Genomic DNA, 20,511 nt, shown 5'->3' with positions numbered 1-20,511 from the left:
CCAAAACAATGGCACATAACATACACAGTCCAAGTTTCCTCTAAGTTCCAGAATAGGGTCTGGCTGAGCATCGAGTAAGTTCTCAATAAATGTTAGATAAATGAATCATTACAAGCGATAATCCAGTTTCTGCCTGAGCATTTCTAATGATGGAAACTCATTAATTACCTTATAAAATTGTTCTTTTTGACTAGCTTTGATTCGCAGAAATGAGTTAATATGGAAACCAAAAATACTTCTTTTCCTGTTTTACCTATTCGTTCTTAACTTTGGTCTTGGGCTATTCAGCCAAAATTTGGTTCTTCCTTAAGACTGTCAAGTATTTGAAGCGTGCTATTATCTTTCTTTCTTTCTTAACCCCACCCTCTTCCCTTGTCCTGCCCACTGTCGTCCCCTCTCCTCCCCCCCCACACACAATCTTCTCCCTACTAAACAACTTCCGTTCTTTCAGCTGTCATGGTTTCTACCTCTTTCACCATCTTGATCATCTTACTGACACTTTTTTGGTTTATCCAGGTTACTCTTAAAATATGATACTTCAATAAATTGGCAGTTACAAAATAGTCATGGGGGTATAAAGTACAGCATAGGGGAATATAGTCAATAATGTAATAACTATGTATGGTGTCAAGTGGTTACTGGACTTATCGGAGGGATCACTTCCTAAATTATATAAATGTCTAACCACTATGCTGTACACTGAAACAATGTGCCTCAGGGAGCAGTAAGGCACACACAAAGGGGAGGGAGGTATTCCTGACCCTCCCCCAGTACAGTTCAATTAGAACAACCCCATTTATTTTACTTATTTTTCTGCTTATAAAAAATGTTTGAAAACAGGTGTTCGGATTGTGTATATTTCTGAGCCAGTATAATTTATCCTGTGATGATTTATGTGATCTATTGTCCTTTGTGATACTGACTTTCCCCTTCTCCATTTGACAGACAGATGTACTAGTCTTGAGCTGTGATCTGATAACAGATGTTGCCTTACATGAGGTTGTGGACCTGTTCAGAGCTCATGATGCATCACTTGCCATGTTAATGAGAAAAGGCCAAGACGGCTTAGAACCAGTTCCAGGTCAAAAGGGGAAAAAAAAAGCAGGTAAGGAGACTGGAGTTTGATTTATTTGTTTGTTGGTTTTTTATAATTATCATCATTCATGCTTTCTCTTAAGAAACATTTCTTGAAAACCAACTGCACTGCAGGTGCTGTGTTACGGATTGATGACATAAAGTTCGATAACACACAGTCCCTGACTTGAAGAGGTTTATAACTATTGATTAGATTCTGTAGGTCCAGGAGATTTTTGTATGCAGGGCACAGCACTCAGAACTGTTTGCATTGTGTTTAAGGCTCAAATAATCGAATGCATGTATCTAAGAAACAAAAAATTCAATTTAAAATCAAATTTTAAAAAGTATTTAAAGTTTGATTACAAATTTAATTAGATACCTTTAAGCAATTAAAATTACTATTACAAATGTAGTATGGTTGATTCTTTTGAATGGTCCAATCACCCTAAGTAAACAAGATAATCATTTAACCGTGCTTTGTCTTTTTAGGATTACAACATACTTATCTTTACTCTTCCTAAGATTCTAGTAGTAGGTTATTAGTTTTTTAATCTTCAGAGAGAGAGTAATCTTACCAGAGCAAAAAGAAAAGAAATAATACTCTAGTCCAGCCAAGGTTATAGAATTTGGGTTATTGACACAGTGGTTGATTTTGGGTTAAGGCATGTTCCTGATTGCTTTTCCCAGAGTATTTCAAACCTGAGCCATTGATTCTGTAACTGGGCTACTTTTAATAACTGAACTTTTGACCAAAATGCTTTGTAAAAATCACACTTTTTATATAGGTTTTAGTTTTTCCCGGAATGATGTGTTTTTTTCCCTGGAGTTTTCCCCTGGAATGATGAGTTCTTTAGATTTTGCTAATCAAGCATTATGTAACCTATTGTCTTGTCATTATCATATATTGACATAGTCTGTTACAATTATTAGATGCTATGTATGGCTTATTAGTATTATGCTATTAATAGAGTCACCTAGAGCTTTCATGCCTAGGATTTGAGTAATCTAGTCTGTATTTTTAGCACTCTTCTTTAGGGCATTTGGTTAATTGATAATTTTGAATTATAGCATTGAAACTTCTTTTTAGTTGCTTTTATGTTCAATTGAATACTGGTGCAGATTAATTGGATCCTCTTTCTACCTTGTTATGTATAATCCTCATATCAATCAATCCTTTTGTTCTTGGTATAGTTTCTACTTTTGCAAGATCTGGTTTGCTTATTCATAATTCTCGTATTCAGCCTTTTCAACTTACACAGGTACAAACAACTACCGGCGGTGCCAAAAAAAAAGTATACACGTGACTTGTATTCATCTTTTGTTATTGGTATATATTGAGTATTACAATTTTAGTACAGTTTTTTCCTTTCTTAAAATGTGTATACTTTTGTCACCCGCTGTATATATCCAGACTTTATAAACAGATGTATATTTTATAAATATGAATATTTTTGTTTCTGTTTTTCATACTTCTCTACTTGAATCAATTTTAAAAATCAAATACCCTATTATAGTTATTATTCTTTAATTTTAGAACTTTTTAGTATATTTCATGTTAGCTTTTATCTCTTTAAGTATCATTGTAAATGTATAGCTTTTTACAATTTTATTTTAAATTAACTAACTATTATCTATCTACCCATCCATTTAAAAAATTTTGATGCTTAAATTGTCACAACATGGCTAGTGGAAGTTCCTTTAAGCTGACTCTTCTATCCTCTGAAAAAGTATGATGTACACTGGTAACTTGCTGTTTAGCTGGAGAGTGAGCGTGGAGGGCAGGGAAGCAGGAAATGGGAGTGGAGAAGATACAGGGATCAGACTAAAGAGTTTGAACTTTATCCCCAAAACAGTGGGGAGTTGTTGAGGAATTTTAAACAAGAGGCTGTCATAATTAGATTTTAGAAAGATTTTAGATGTTTTAGAAAGATTTTTCATTAACTTGAAATTTTGAACTCCTTATTTTCTCTATTTTGTTATATTTGAAGGCTATAAGTTTCGCCTAAATACCCGAGTTTTGAATTCCTCCCATGGAATGCTATGCATTTCAGTGATAATCACTTTTTAAAACAATTCTAACCCTCTCAGACTGTATATTTGGTCTGCCTCTTGGCTGCTGTTATGTACCAGAACAGCCAGCAGGCCCCTCTTTCCCAGATACTGTTTAATAGTCTGTATCCCCTAGGTCCAAGTTTCCCAAATGGTGTTCTTACCTATAGGAGAATGGCTATGGTAGATGTTTCAGGAGCCATCTTTCTCACCCTTACCACTTCCTTCTCAGCAGGTTTGTAGGAGCTGTACATACTGAGGAAGGCAGGCTCAAATTCATATTTGGATTTTTTAGACTGTTTTTTCCTGCTGCAGGCCTTTACACATGTTTTCTGCCTGAAATGTTTTCCACCCCCTCTCTTCGCACAACACATGCACTCTAAATCCAGCTTAGCCTTCTCAGTTATTTTTCTGAGAGAGGCCTTCCTTGACCCTCTAGCATGAAATTCTATCCCCTTGTTTGCCTACATATGGTACTCCTGGTCTCATATTTACTGTCTCTTCTGTTCAACTGTAAGCTCCGTGAGAGCAGGGATCATATCTGTTTTGTTCATTCTATCCCCAGCATCTGCCCCAATAATGGCCCACAGCGAGCAGTCAGTAGCTATTATTGAATGGTTGGGCGACCTGCCCTCTAAAGGCAGTTCTCTTACTGGCCCCCAGGTAAAAGAAAGTAGATTCAAGCCCTAGCAGTTTAAATCCTAAAGCTGTAAGTCTGAGCTGATTCATGAGTGGGTATTGTAAGAGTCTGAGTTTATAATGATTTTTCAGACTGACACTACATTGTCTGTTAATTTATGTTTAGAAATGTTCTCAAGATTTTTAAATAAATAACTACTGCTGTAGCATGGCTGTTGAGAGCATAGGCTCTAGAGCTCAGGCTGTATAGGTTTCAATGCCCAAAAACTGTATGATATTGGGCAAATTATCTAACCGTCCTGAACTTCATTTTCTTTAGCTATAAAATGCAACTGAATCCTTTCAGGATTTTTTTTTTTTTTTTGGAGAAATAATATGTTTGTAAAGCATTCGATCTACTCCTTGAAACATAGTAGTTGCTTAATAAATTGTAATTGCTATTAATATCATCATCGCTTTCATATGCATTTTTAGAAATACTCCTATGGGAAGTAATTTGGTCCTGTAGCCTAAAAAATCACATTTAATAACTTTGGAAGCATTCTAAATTACATATTTAAGGAGAATTTATGTAAAATGGCAATGCTTTAAAGACCACAAAATATCAAACTGTTTTTGTTTGCATAATAGCTTGTGAGTCTAAAGGGAAACTAACAGTGGCAGCATAAATGTCTGGAAGAGCCTCTTTGGAAGGACTACATATAACTTTTTCTGGTGATTCAAACAGGCTGTGCTTTCTAGCCTTTTTTATGTCAAGCACAGAACTAGTTACCAAGGCCTATATAAATGAAAAAAGACAAACACACACGCACCCACATAATATCCTTACCCTAAAAGGTAGACAGACTATTCATTCTGCCCTGCTTTAAATGTAGGGCATTTTGAGAAACTTGAAACCTGATGGGGAAAATTTGATTAGAAACTGATCTTGAGGGAACTTATGAAAGCCTCATATATGTAATTTTTGCATTCACAAAAACCAAACAGTAAAGATAACGCATTATATAAGCAAAATACTATATGCACATACAAGTGTATATATATATATATATATATATATATATATATATATATATATATATCTTAAATTTTCAATAATTTGTAAATATCATTAATTTCCATTTACCATCCCTTGCTTGTTAGAAACTTCAGGATTTCCTTTTTCTCTCAGTTTCAATGAGAACATAGTATATTTATTTTGCTTTATTGCAGATAAAATAAAGGGGCTTTTCTTTTCTGTATATTCTTCTGTGCAAATGTTTAATGCTATTATGATTTTATGACACAAATTATAATATTTACTGTTATCTCTGCAGTTCCACTGTGTCTCTTGGGATATTTGAAATGGAAAAATCCTAGGAAACTTTTATTTAACCCATCCAATTCACTGTAGTAGCATTTCTCAAATTCCTCTCCAGTTCTCAGAGTTATATAGCCTGACCCAGACTAGAATCAGTATAGTATATCAGTGCGCTTCAGAATCACACAGTGAAAGCTGTCAGTTGGCTGTCACCTCTCAATCAGCTTATTTCCCTCTGTACTAACAAATGTTGGTAGGCAGTTCTGAGCCCGTATTTCTTTTGCATCAGCTTTTTTATTTTTCTCAAAGCTGTACTGCCAAAAAAAACTTCTACTCCTACTTGGGCTTCTGCTTGATCTATTTTCGCAATTCCCATTCTCCCCCCCGTCCTGCCTTTTTTGTCTAATTATGTCCAACAAATGTGACTTGAAATCCCTGCATACTAAAAACTGAAATTATTGTGATTGAGGAAACAGTATATAGAAGTAAGTTCAAATATGTTAGACTTCGTAAGTCAGAGTGTGATGAGTACAATAATAGGAGCATGTGCAAAATACAGGGAGCAATTTAACGTCTCAGTTACAAAGAAATATATTTTAAAACATGATACTTGAAAAGAAGGAGGTGAGTAATTTACTTCTGTGCAGACAGGGTAGTGGGTATGAAATCAGACTTACGAATGTATTAAATTCTGATGTAGTCACTGAATTTTAGGACATATTTTATATAAAATCTATGCTAAGCCTTATATGGAAAACAAAGATAATCAAGATTTACTTCCAAGCTAAAATCCAATGAATGGAGCGAGGTAGTTTTGTTATTTACCAAGTTTTTATATCCATTTATGACCTGATAGCATTTTGTGGATTGTTCAAGATCACATCAGTGGTTAAGTGGTAGAATCAGAACTTGAATCCATGCCTTCTGTCTCCATAGCCTGGGCTTCTTTATGAATTTCATTTTATTTTTATCAAGGTTTCATATGTCCAAAATTTACAGAGTTATAATTATCCAAGTGTCTTTTACAAGGCTGAAATCAAGATGTCATCCAGGGCTGAGGTCTCATCTGAAGGCTCAACTAGGAAAGGATTTCTTCTAAACTCACTTGTTTGTTGGCAGAATTTCAGTTCCCAAAGGACTATTGGACTGAGAACCTCAGTTTCTACCTGGCTGTTAGCCAGAAGCTGCCCTCATTTTTTCTTTTTTTTTTCTTTTTTGTTTTGTCACTTAGGCCTCTCAAACATAGCAACTTGCTTCATCAAAGCCAGCAAGGGAGAGAACCTTATAGCAAGACAGAAGTTACAAACTTATGTAACCTAATCACAAAAGTAGCATTTCATCACTTTTGCCACATTCTGCATGTCTTTAGGCCATCCCATACTCCAAGAGAGAGGATACAGAACAGTGTGAATACCAAGAGGCAATTATTCTTAGAGCCTGCCTACCAAAGCTGGACTCTCTAATATGTATGGGACCTCAGCTGTGACAGCTAAGTTTCTCTTTCCATCCAGTCCCTTATCCTATGGGAAGCTGGCCCAGACTGGTTCACATGCAGCAGCAGCAGCAGGTTCTGAGAGTAAGAGAAGCTACAAGGTCTCCTGAAGCCTAAACTCAGAACTTGCACTGTGTTACTTCTTCTGTTCTGTGTTAGTCAAAGCTGGTCTCTAGACCAGCCTGTATATAAAGGATGGTGAACTAAAGCTAACCTTTTTTTTTCCTGTGAGTACTTTTTTCTTAAAAAAAATTTATATGGTGAAATACACATAACATAAAATTTACCATCTTTTTTAAGTATACAATTCAGTGGTATTAAAAGCATTTATAATGTTGTGTAACCATCACCACTGTCCATCTCCGTAACTCTTTTTATCTTGTAAAACTGACACTCTCTATAGCCATTAAACAATAACTTTCCATCCACCCTCCCCCAGCCACTGGCAACCAGCATTCTACTTTCTGTCTCTGTGATTTTGATTACTTTAAGTACCATGTATAAGTGAAATCATACAGCATTTGTCTTTTTGTGACTGGCTCATTTTACTTAGTATAATGCCCTCAAATTCCATCCATGTTGTAGCATATTGCAGAATTTCCTTCCTTTTTAAGGCTGAATAATATTCTCTTGTATGTATGTACCACATTTTACTTATCCATCAATCCATCAATGGGCACTTGGGTTGCTTCCACATATTAGCTATTGTGAATAATGCTGCTATGAACATGGGTGTACAAATATCTCTTAAAGACCCTTCTTTCAATTCTTTTGGGTGCGTACCCAAAAGTGGAATTGCTGAATCATATGGTAATTCTATTTTTAATTTTTTGAGGAACTGCCATACTGTTTTCCTTAGTGGCTATACCATTTTACATTCTAGAACTTACTTGAAGGGGTAGAGCTGCAACAAATGTGTAAGCCTTTTAAATCTACTATATACACTATTAGTTTTGATTTGCTAATATTTTGTTTAAAATCTTTGTATTTATATAATGAGTAAATATGCCTGTAATTTTCCTTTCTCATAATATCTTTATCTAGTTTTAGCATCAGGGTCATGAGTTGGAATTCCCCACTCCAAACATAATGCCTGTCACAGGTATTGCACAAATGGAATTTTTTTTTGAGTGAATCAATGGTTAAGTAAAGAGACAGAAGGGCCAAAGAAGTTAAAAAAAAAAAAAAAAAACTAGAAAAAAATGTGAATAGCTTCATATGACAGACTTTTTTTAAATGGAACTTCATAGTTTTAATGCTTTCTTAATGTTATTTGGGTGGTCTTCTTCTTAGGATGAACATCTAATGTTACCTGCTCTGCTCCCAAAGTGAAATTCACTTTGTTAAAGCAGACTAGAAACCTTTCCAAGTTCCTAAAATTTGTATCATATTCTGAGGTCCCCGTTCGTTACTATGGTAGCTACAAAGAAGCACGTACAAGGAGGGGGGCCTAAGAGTGAGGAGAATGTGACTGAAGTGCACCATCAGTGAAACATTGACTTGTTGGAAATTATTGCTCCAACATTTAGTAATTCAAGGTTTTTGTGGGTCTAAGGACTTGGATAGGATAAGCACTGCAAATTATATCCAAAAATAACATCTCTGTGTTTCTTTTTAAAATATTGGCTCATAATCAGACCTTTGCAGACTATGTTGTATTCTCAAGTTTCCACATAATGGATGAATGAATGAATTGATACACGTCAAAGCTATTGTGTGGCATTTGAAATTCTCTTCAATTTTTTGCTTTGATTTAAATTCTTTATAAAACTTTATAAAAATTCTTTATAAAACTTACTTACCTTCAAATTGGCATTATTTACCCTTCCTTCTTTAGACTTCACTAATCTTAGATATTGAAAAAATATATATATAACTTTTTATGATAGTTTCTCCCTATTCAGATTCAGACACTACATATGATAAGATGACCAGAAACCATCCGAAGGAATGAATGCCTTAAGCACCTGAGCCAAACATATTATACACTTGAGTAATACATTTGGTTCTAGGTGTATAGGCAGCTGCAGCCAACATGGAAGCATATTCAATTATATAGTAGCCATTGCCTGTCACAGGCAGCCAAATTCATTTTTAGCAATAACATTTTTCCTCAAGTTCAACTTTCAATTTCTCTTTTTTAAAGAGGTATTAGATTAATTAAATCATTGCTTTATTTGATTGTTGTGAGGATCAAACGAGAGCTTTATTAACTTATTTAGTCTTTATAACAAGCCTGTGAGATATAGGCACTATTATTATCCCTATTTACAGATGCAACCGAGGAACAGAGAGGTTTAGTATCTTGCTCAAAGACGAACAACTAGTAAGTGGTATTCATACACAGGTGGTCTGGCTTCAGAGTCTCACTCTTAATCATCCTGGAATGTTGCCTCTCTGCGAAAATGCTTTTGTAAGCTATAGATAGATACTGTACAGATCTGAGAAGATTTTATTAAGTATCCAACACGACTAGATTTTACAGGAGATATATAGGAATCATAAGCCTACCTTTGAAGAGCTTATAATCTGGTTGGGGGGAAGAAATACAACACAGAAAAGAGCAATAGTAGGGTAGCTTGTAAAATCACTGTCCCTCAGAGAACTCTGTGCATTTAGTAAATATGTACCTTATTTTCTTTGAATGCTCCCATACACAGCATGAACTCTCGTGCATAGTAGACATATATGTAATGTTGGTTGAATGTGGATGTGCTTAAATAATATTATTCCCATTTTCACAGTGAGTAGACCTAAGTTAAGAATTTCTTGTACTTTCTTTCTGTGCCATGAAGTAGTCTTGTGGCTCATCCATTTAGTTGATTAAGCAGTATCTTGACTGCCCCTCTTTATTTAACTTTTTATTTATTTTTTACAAATAAAAATCATTAATCATCCTGGAATGTTGCCTCTTTAAGATGTAATTTAAGATGTACAAGGTGATATTTTGATATATGTAGACATTGTAAAGTGATCACAACAATCAAACTAATGAACATATCCGTCACCTCCTTAACTTTTATTTTTGAAGTAATTTCACATTTACAGAATGGTTACAAGAATAGTATAAAGAACTTATATATCCTTTACCCACATTCCCCAATGTTAACATTTGCTCTATCATTCTCTTTCTCTCTTACAATATATATTCATTATATATCATATGTATCACAATATATTAGAAATATAATTATCATCTTTCTGAGCTATTTGAGAATAAGTTACAGGCATCATTCCTTTTCCCTTTAAATACATCAATGTGTATCCTTCTCCCCATCCCCCACCCCCACCATGAAAGGACAGTCTCTTAAAACAGGAAATTATATTGACACGATACTTGAATCTATAGACCTTATTCAAACTTGATCAGTTACCCTAATAATATCCTTTAGGGGAGCAATTTCAAAATAATTTTTGACTGCCTGTGTTTTAAACACTGTGGTGAGTATGTGCTACATAACACAATGCTGTATTTGGTTCCAAGAGAAATGTGAGTAGGTGCCCTGTCCCCTGACTCAGTCATATAGGCAGGGCCAATGTCTTTGTTTGATTTTCCTTCTTTTGTATGATTCAGTGGAGCAGCGTGACTTCATTGGAGTGGACAGCACAGGAAAGAGGCTGCTCTTCATGGCTAATGAAGCAGACTTGTATGACGAGCTGGTCATTAAGGGATCCATCCTGCAGAAGTAAGCCCTGGGGTTTTTCTTTTTGGCAATTCTTCTTGTCTTAAAACAAAATAAAACCACCCAGTGGATGGGAAAAAGGGAATGAAAACTAGATTATACTGTGTGAAATTGACAAAAGCATGTGAATGTTTTCCCATGAGGTAGGATGAAGGCTTTTCTTCACCACACAAGCTTAGCTTTTTCCCTGTGTCTTTTCTTGCCAAGGTAGTCAAATCCTGCATAGGAGTGGGGCAAAGCAGCCGGGGGAGAACAGAGAACAAGACTGTCTTTCTGACAATGTTACAGAACTTATTCGCTTTTAAAATTGTGGTAAACACACAACGTAAAATTTACCATCTTAACCATTTTTAAGTGTACAGTTCGGTAGTGCTAAATATATTCCTGTTGTTGTGAAACAGATCTCCAGAACTTTTTCATCTTACAAATCTGAAGTTCTATATCCATTAAACAACTCTCCCTCTTCTCTTCTTGCCAGTCCCTGATAACTACTATTTGACTTTATGTTTCTATGAATTTGACTGCTTTAGATACCTCATGTAAGTGAAATCATACAGTATTTGTGAGCGGCGGTGGCCAGCGTGAGTGGCCGGTGGCCAGCGTGAGTGGCCGGCAGCCGGTGAGAGCTGCTGTGAGCAGCTGACCGACAACTGGCGACCGACTGCCTCAGCCGGGAAGCGCAAGGCTCATAATACCAGCATGGGCCAGGGAGCTGTGTCCTACACAACTAGACTGAGAAACAGCGGCTTGAACCGGAGCTCGGAGGGAAGAGGAAAAAAGGAGGGGGGGGAAAGAATGTTATTAGAAAGATAGATATAAATACTAAGTGGATCCTCTAAAAGAATTGAAAGTGGGTGCTTCTGGATAACAGAAAATGAGGAAGGGAGGGAATGTATAATTCCTTTATACATGAAATTTTTCATTGTAAGCCTTGAGAAGCTATTTACGAGTGCATATATATAACTTCAATTTTAATTTTTAAAATTAAACAAGATATAATAAAATAAAATTTCCTGAATCAAGTAAAAATCTGGAAATTTTAAGAGTATAGTGTATTCTAAGAAAATTTGGTCAGATGTATCCTAGTAAACTTATTAAACTTTATGGATAAAGAAAGAATTATTCAAGCACCCAGAGGCAAAAAGCTAATCACTTACATGAGAGGAAAAATTAAGCTTACCTCCAAGGTCTTCACAATATTCAATACCAGAGGAACAATATCGCAGAGTTCTCAGAGAAAGAAAGTGGAACTCAAGAATAGTATAAATAATGAAGATATCATTCAGATATAAAAACAACAGGAAGACATTCGCAAACATGACAAGACTCAAAAATATGGCATCTATGAACCCTTCTGGGGGGGAAAAAAATCTTGACAGTGAAGGTAGAACTGAATAAAAATAAAGAATTCAGTGATAGAGAGGCCAAGGTAGTCATAAAACAAATGTGATATTTCTTAAGAAAAAACCAGCTAAAACATTTATGCTGTGATAGTAACAATTAATTCTGGACTCCCTGCTGGGTTGGTCATGGATGATTATGATGTTTTTCCTTGTACTTTTCTGTCTTTTAAAATTTCCCCCAATTTAAAAAATTTTAAAAACAAGAAAAACCCCACATGTACTATTTAAGAAGCCTAAAGACCTAAAGAGAGCAGGATTCAAGGTGGTATTATTTCTAAGGACACAGTCTAGTGGATGAAGACATTTCTGCATTTGACTTTGGTGTTGCTTTTGGGAAGCGGCCTTTCCTGGTTTAGTAGTCATGGCATAGAATGCCGGCTGGTATGAGTCTTTGCTCTTGCTGGCTGAAGGAAGCCAGGTTACTCAGAACACTTTCTGCAATGGACATAGCTAATGGCTTTCTTTGGATTATTCATTTCTTCCTTACCCAATGGCAAAAACAAACCTAACTGAACTCTGAACCTTTCTATTCTGTTTAATTCTGTGGTAGTTTTAAAGATATATTAATAAATTCTTTGATAAATCTCTCCTGAAGCAGTGGAATGTCATTCCACTCGCCTTGACTATGAGCTGGACCTAGTGACTTCCTTCTAGTGAATAGACTATGTCAGAAGTGATGGAATGTCACTTCCAAAATTAGGTTATAAAAAGACTGTAGCCTCTGTCTTTGGTGCCCACTTGTGCTCTCTCATCCTTTCTTGAATCACTTACTCTGTGGAAGTCAGCTGCCATGTCATGCGGATTTTCAAGCAGGCTATGGAGATGCCCATGTGGTGAGGAACGAAGGCCCACCAACAATCATGTGAGTGAGTTTAGCAGATATTTTGAGACCTGGCAACAGCCATGTTGAAAGCAGATCTTCCTCCAGTCAACCCTGAGGTAACTGGACTGCAGCCCCTGGCCACCCTCAGGACTACAACCTCATGAGAGAATCTGAGTCTGAACCACCAAACTAAACCACTCACTGCTTCCAGAAACTGAGAGATAAGTGTTTGTTATTTTAAGCCTCTGAGTTTGAGGTAATTTTTTATACAACTATAGATGACCAGTAAAATTCTTTAGATTCAAAAGGCTTTGAATCAAGAGTTTCTTAGAAACAATGAAGTTGAAAGACATCTTGGGGGGAAAATATGGTCACATAGCACAGTTCCTTTCCTTTCAACCTCAGTTTGCTCCCCACATATCCTAGAAGTAGGGCAAGTCATGTGGCTATATGTGGGATACATCCTGCCTTAGCTGGATGCCTTTGCCGAGATCCTGGACAACCAGCAACTCAATCCCAAATATTAAGACATTGGTGAGACAGAGAGAGAGAGAGAGAGAGAGAGAGAAAGAGAGAGAGAGAGAGAGAATATGAGAATCCTGGATTAGAATGAATTCCTGAGAAAAGGAACTACTGGGGCAGCCAGATGGCTCAGTTGGTTAGAGCGCCAGCTCTCAACAACAAGGTTGACGGTTCAATTCCCGCATGGGATGGTGGGCTGTGCCCCCTGCAACTAAGATTGAAAACAATGACTGAACTTGGAGCTGAGCTGTGCCCTCCACAACTAGATTGAAGGACAATGACTTGGAGCTGATGGGCCCTGGAGAAACACACTGTTCCCCAATAAAATTTTTAAAAACAAACAAACAAACAAAAAAAAAAACAAGAACTACCTATTGACCCATCTTGACCCATGGTGTTCATTGCTATAGTGCTGTATGATAGACATAGAGATACACTGCCTAGGTCCCCCTTCAAGGAAGGACTTGCTACAGCTATAGGGAGTGTAGTCAGCCAACTTCGGGATGACCTCATCTGTAAAGAGCCACATTGCCTGAGGCCATGCTATTGCTGGGGCAGCCTGCATCCCGTCTCTGAATGAGGGAGGGGTATAAGGCCTGGCCTCTCTGACAGTCTGTACTTGCTCCCGACTCCCTGCTATGTTGGTCAAGGCTTTGTAGAACCTGCATCTCAATGCAGTTTTTCCTCTGCCCATTCTTGCTTCCTCCCCTTCTTTTCACAGATGTTATTCCCTAATAAACATCTTACACCCCAAATTCTGTCTCAGTATCATTTCTGGACAATCCAACCTTCAACACATAGTAACATGGTTTTTCTGTGTTTTCTCGAATTCCGAGGGATCATTCTTTCAATTATAGAATTAAACTGCCTGGATGATTAGACTGTTTCCTTTCTCTGACAGCAAACCTGTTGCATTGGCCTCTGCGTGTATAAAAACTGTGATGAATGTTATCTAATAACATTTGTTGCCTCTTGCAACTGGTGACTGAGCATGTATCAAAAAATGTATATCCAATCAATCTTTCCAGCCTCACCATACTATAGCATTGATTTCTTGCCTGCTCTTCTCAAGACCAATAGTTCTCAACCCTGGGGAGCATTTTTTTAAAATGCTAATGCATGAACCCGAGCCCTAGAGATTCTTATTTAATTCTGGCATAGGACAGACATTTTTAAAAAGCTCCTTGAGTGTTTCTAATGTACCAAGGTTGAAAAACACTGTACTACATACTCCTGTTCAACTTAGCAGAATTTGTGGCCCATTAGTACTATTCTATAAATATTTGATAAAGGAATAGTCATTTGGTCTCTCAGAGTCTAAAGGAATTTTCCAGTTCCCCAGGAGTAAATGGAAGCAGTAATAAAAGTGGATCCAGCACCTGAAACTGCTGCTTGAGCTCTGATTCTCACTCTCCAGCGGCTGGAGTCCATGTCCATAGGGGAAGAGAGGGCTCCAGCTAGTGTAGGCAACATCTAACACCATAGACATATTTGCAGGACCAAATAAACCTGAGAGTACTCAAACGGCAGCCCACTAGATTTGTGGTGTTGCAGTTAAGCCTAATAACACGATTGAGCATTCAGGGCTGCGTGATTCTGGAGAATTAAACAACATATCGTTAAAAAGTACTTAGCTATTTGTCTTCCTCTTATAAGGACCTTTGTAATTGCACTGGCCCCACTGGGGTAATCTAGGATAATCTACCCTTCTCAAAATCCTTAACTTAATCACATCATCACATCTGCAAAGTCCCTTTTACTATACAAGGTAACGTAGTCACAGTTCCAGGGATTAGGATGTGACATCTTTGAAGGGCCATTATCCTGACACCACTGTCCTCTTAGTTTTTTTTTTAACATGGTTTTCAATAGCTATATAATTATCGTATGAATATATACCCTCACTTATTTAACTTATCTAATATTGTTGGGAATTTAGATTGTTTCTAATTACCTGACACTTGATTTTTTTTTTAAGTTGGGTTTACTGAGACATCATTTACATATAGTAAAATTTATTCTTTGTAGTATACAGTTAATTCTTACCTACTTGTATGGCAGCCCTCCCATCCATGTTGTGCTGTAGGTGAGCTAGTGTTGACGTCTTGTCTCTCCTTAGAGGCTGCTGTCTTTTCTTAGAGTTCTGGCTATTTGGTTGCTCTGTGGTGAGTTCAAGAAAAGTTATGATTTTGTAGATTCAGTTTTTTTCTTGTTGGAATGAGAGCAACTCTCTTTTTAGCTTTATATATCTAGATAGAAAACAGAAATCCTAGCATTTGATTTTCCCCTGTTTGTTTATTTGTTTGTTTGTTTACTTGAATAAATTTAGCACATAACATTATCTAAGTTTAGGGTGAGATTTTCTTTTTTTATACAATAGCTTTATTGAGGTATAATTCATATAAAATACAGTTTACTCATTCAAAGTGTACAATTCAATGGGTTTTTCAAAAATATATTCACAGGATTGTGTAACCATCACCACAGTCATTTTTTAAAGTATTTTTACTACCTCAAAAAGAAACTTGATACCCACTAAATCACTCCCTCTTTCTCCCTGTCCTCCCCTCCCACCTTAGACAACCAGAAGTCTACTTTATGTCTATATATATTTGTCTATTCTGGACATTTTATATAAATGTAATTATATAATATATGGGTTCTGTGACTGGCTTCTTTCACTTAGCATGTTTTGAAGGTTCATCTATGTTGTTCTATGTTATGTCAGTGCTCTGTTCCTTTTTATTGTTCAATAGTATTCCATTGTATGGCTATATTACATTTAAGTTGTCCATTATTTATCAGTTGTTGGCACTTGATTTCAAATTGTCTTCTTTTCACCAATGAATCATTTAGGATTTCATTATCCAGAATTTTGAAAGATCCCCCAAAGAGCATAAAGCATACTTATTTTTTTAGACAACTTCTATGCATATTAGAGAGACATCACCAACACTATAAAAGATAAAAGTAGACTCCCATCATTTACTTACTGGATTTAATTAGAAAAACATACATAACTATTTCAGGCTGTTAGGCTTTTTAAAAATTGTAGCTCTCACAGTAAGTGAGAAAATTTGTTTGTTACCAAATTTGGGCAGATAGTTGATTTGGGAGGTGGAGATTATGTCAGTTAAATAATTTAATTTCACATTGTCTTTTAGTGTTGTTGCTTGAGTTTGGGGTTGCAAGCAAGCTCTAAGTTCTCAAGAGAGGTCTTTATAAACTCCAATCATATTTGTCTTCCTGATAACTCTGGAAAAGTTATTGAGTTCTTGATATGTCTGATGTCAGAGGACTGGGCTCAACTGCCGTTACGTATCAAAAGAACATTCCCTATATTCTTTGGTTTGCAGTCTTAGTGCTGTCATAATAAAGCTCTTTCCTAAGTATGAAGTCAAGCATCAGGGATGCTAGAGTTCTCTCCTTTTGTTTAGGTGGCCATGGCCATCAGAGAGAGCCTGCTTTTCCTAGGACATCAGGAAAGGATGATGATGATTGGTGATGATGATGGTGATGATGATAACAGCTATTGTTTTTCAAATTTTGTGTCAGGCATTGTGTTAAAGGTTTTATATAATCCTTAACAATAATCCTATGAAATAGATACTATTATATATTCCATTTTACAAATGAGGAAAGTGAATGAAGATTTAGTTAGAAATAAGAAATATCAGTAAATATTTGTTGAATGAATGAGTGGGAAATCACCTAGGGACCCGCCGTGATTAAGAGTCTGAAAAAAAAAATATATACGGGGTGGCCTGTTAGCTCAGTTGGTTAGAGCGTGGTGCTGATAGCACCAAGGTTGCCAGTTCGATCCCCACATGGGCCACTGTGAGCTGTGCCCTCCTTAAAAAAACGAGTCTGTAATCTAGGGCTTTGGCACTTTGCAGTGAATATTGGGGTATAGAACAAGGATCACCAAACTTTTTCTATAATGGATAAATAGTAAATATTTTAGACTGTACAGACCATATGATCCTTGTTGCATTTATTCAACTCTGCTGTTATAAAACAAAAGTATCCATAGATATGTATCAAATGAGTATGACTATGTTCCAGTAAAACTTTATCTACAAAAACAGGCAGCAAGGCCATCCAACTGGCAGGCTGTAGTTTGCCAGCCAACTGGAATTCTTTTTTTCTTTTTTCTTTTTTCTCGGTAAAGAGTAGTTATGATAGGACCTTGTTAACACAGCTTGTTTCTTACAGCAGTCAGGCTCTAGTTGACTAGATCTGGAATTCTTTCTATGAAGAAAAAAGTAAGGGGTTTGTTACGAATTTTTTTCTTAATCTATCAAATCAAATTTTAGGAAATGAAGGGAATTTCTTTGTGTTTTAGAAGACTCACCATACGACGGAATTAAATAATATCTCCTAATGTATTGAAAATATGATCTTGTTTGTACTGTGTTTCCCCGAAAGTAAGGCCTAGCCAGATGGACAATCAGCTCTACTGTGTCTTTTGGAACAAAAATTAATATAATACCCGGTCTTATTTTACTATAATATAAGACCAGGTATAATATAATATAATACCAGGTCTTATATTAATTTTTGCTCCAAAAGACGCATTAGAGATGATTGTCTGGCTAGGTCTTATTTTCGGGGAAACATAATAGCTATTTTAGAATCATAGACTGCCACAGCTAGAGGGTCATTTAGTCCAGTCCCCTATATTTCAGATAATGAGACTGAAAGTCAGAGTAAAAAGGGTTTGTTACATATTAATTTATCTAATTAGGGACAGAGTTAGGTCTTTTCCATTAATTCATGCTTTCTACTTTTCAGGGGAGACATTGTTCAACTAGCAAATGTTTATCAAGTTTCCTCCTTTGGTCAAACCACTGTTTTAGTATTTAAGGGGATCATTGAGGCAGGAGAATATCTCAAAGAGTTTATTAGCCTTGGTGGAAGATAACATTATGCATATAAAAAATTAACAAACAATATCAGATACTGAACAGTTATGGCTAACAGTGTTCTAAGAATTCAGAGGAGTTATCAATCCTTAGGGGCTGAGGTGGTCAGGAGTAGGGTTTCCAGGTGGGAATTCCCGCCCGTTCTCAGGAATTTTTTTCACTTTCCCGTTCTGGAATCCCGAGATATAAGCTGTTTTCTGTTCTCCACGATGAATCGTTTCCACAAAGTGACGGCTGATACTACCAACCACCTGGGTTCAAGGAGCTGATTTTTTTGATTTCCTGACCAACTTTTCTCGGGATTCGGGAACGGAAAAGCAAAAAAAAATTCCCAAGAACGGCCGGGAATTCCCACCCGGAAACCCTGACGATAAATAGGAAAAATGTCTTAGAGATACATTGTGACATTGTGAGTAGTACATTTATTTCCCATTGTGGGTATTACTCGGTTCAAGGAGCTGGTTTTCCCGATTACCCGACCAACTTTTCTTGGGATTCGGGAACAGGAAAGCGAAAAAAATTCCTGAGAATGGGTGGGAATTCCCACCTGGAAACCCTAGTCAGGAGAACATAATAGGATAATTTGGACTTGAAGGATGGATTGGGATTCGTTATGGAAAGGGACATGGGGACCTGAAACTGTGTGGGGAGAATGCTATGAACAAAGGTGTGGAAACAGAGTGTGCAAGACTTGTTTAGGAACAGTTTGGCCCAAATGGAAGGCCTCTGCACTAGGAGACAAGGTTGGAAAATTAAGTTAGTACAAAAATAGAGGACCTTGAATACTTGGGAATTGTTAGACTTTTTTTTTTTTTTTTTTTTTGAAATACAGCAAATATTTATTACATTTTATGAGTTTATGGTTTAGGTGAACATGTTCTATTAGAACTGGGATCTTGAAAGGTATAGTTTAGGCCTCTTTTTTTTTCTTTTTAACCAGAGATTTATTTTTTTTTTGATTTTTTTTTTTTTTTAATTTATTGGGGTGACAATTGTTAGTAAAATTACATAGATTTCAGGTGTACAATTCTGTATTACATCATCTATAAATCCCATTGTGTGTTCACCACCCAGAGTCACCTTGAGCTGAACTGCTGTTGAGCTCCCGAATGGCTCAGTTGGTTGGAGCGCAGGCTCTCAACCACAAGGTTGCCAGTTCGATTCCTCAAATCCCGCAAGGGATGGTGGACTCTGCCCCCTGCAACTAAGATTGAACACGGCACCTTGAGCTGAACTGCTGTTGAGCTCCCGAATGGCTCAGTTGGTTGGAGCGCATCCTCTCAACCACAAGATTGCCGGTTCGACTCCCGCAAGGGATGGTGGGCTGCGCCCCCTGCAACTAGCAATGGCAACTGGACCTGGAGCTGAGCTGTGCCCTCCACAACTAAGACTGAAAGGACAACAACTTGAAGCTGAACGGCACCCTCCACAACTAAGATTGAAAGGACAACTTGACTTAGAGAAAAGTCCTGGAAGTGCACACTGTTCCCCAATAAAAACAAAATCTTTTAAAAAAAAAAAAATCTTTAAAAAAAAAAAGGGTAAAGGGATTGTGTCCTTTGAAATGCAAAAAGCAGAACTAATTGTCCTTATCTATTATTATGTGAAACAAGGGACCTTATTCATTTATGCATCCATCAAGCAAGTACTGATGTTTATGCTTTGCTCTGTATTAGAGTTTGCAGGCTTAAACATTGAGTTCTTAGAAGCTAGCCATTTGTTTCTACAGTTACAACTAGAGGGTGGAGACTGTCTCCTGCTTTCTTTTTAACCTCCCTGGAATCTAGCGTATGGTTCCATGTGGTAGACTGTTAATAAATGCCTTAGTCCCAGTGGTCCCAACAGTCCACCACATGGAGCCATAAGCTAAATTCCAAAAAGAACAAAGTTAGGGCATGATGGGAGCAAAGAAAATGGACATAAGCAGAGGTAAGGTACAAATGAAGAGTATATTTCTCCCTCAGAGCTGTTGAGCTGGGGGCTTTGTGTGAGCCCTAGGGCCATTAAGAGCAGATCTTCTACATGTTTCCTAAGCCTAGGTTACATTTTTGGTTGTTGGCAGTTTTTTCCCTTCATTCTTCTAACTTGTAATCTACACCCCAGTGATTCAGGATCTTTGGAGTATAGTTGTAATAGGGCAGCTGGCTAGATAAATGAGCAGCAAAATGTCCTTCCTCCATTTCTGTAACCCTCTGAGGCATTAAGCTCTTCCTGGCCTCAGTGAAAGGGTGAGTAAAAGCTAATTAGATTCAGATTTTCAAGCACCTTTGAATATGAGAATGCAATACTTCCTATCTTTTTCTAATTGTATTTCCAAAGGCAGGGGCTAGTTCCTAACAGGCATACAAAACACCAAAGTTGTCGTTGGCGTATATATCTGGGAGAGCCAGAAACCTCGTGTTTCAAAGTTTTCTTACTTTTGTACAGGTTGTAGGAGAAAAGGGCAATGATGATGGAATGTACATCCATTTGTTTTCTCCCTTTCTGAGGGAGGATGAAGTGTTTGGTTGACTGCGAGAGAAAGTTCTGCTTTTTTTGGGAGTGAGGCATATTTTGTGCTGGAAAGTAAGACAGTATATGACGCTTGTTGGAGTGGGA

At 36.9% G+C, this 20,511-nt stretch overlaps 1 protein-coding gene across 2 annotated transcripts in view; it reads left to right on the top strand.

Annotated features, from left to right (window-relative positions):
• Positions 1-20,511, top strand: part of EIF2B3 (eukaryotic translation initiation factor 2B subunit gamma) — a 111,148-nt gene that overhangs the window by 40,121 nt on the left and 50,516 nt on the right. For both annotated transcript variants that reach the window (XM_019716551.2, XM_019716550.2), the window contains exons 4-5: positions 946-1,105; positions 10,132-10,243. In XM_019716551.2, coding sequence (XP_019572110.1) covers positions 946-1,105; positions 10,132-10,243 — 272 coding nt within the window. The remainder of the gene's footprint in view (positions 1-945; positions 1,106-10,131; positions 10,244-20,511) is intronic.

The sequence above is a fragment of the Rhinolophus sinicus genome, linkage group LG06 (genome assembly GCF_036562045.2).
Source record: "Rhinolophus sinicus isolate RSC01 linkage group LG06, ASM3656204v1, whole genome shotgun sequence".
NCBI classification, from domain to species: domain Eukaryota; kingdom Metazoa; phylum Chordata; class Mammalia; order Chiroptera; family Rhinolophidae; genus Rhinolophus; species Rhinolophus sinicus.
The sequence above is the reverse complement of the archived record's forward strand: the minus strand, read 5'-3'. Positions and strand labels throughout refer to the sequence as shown.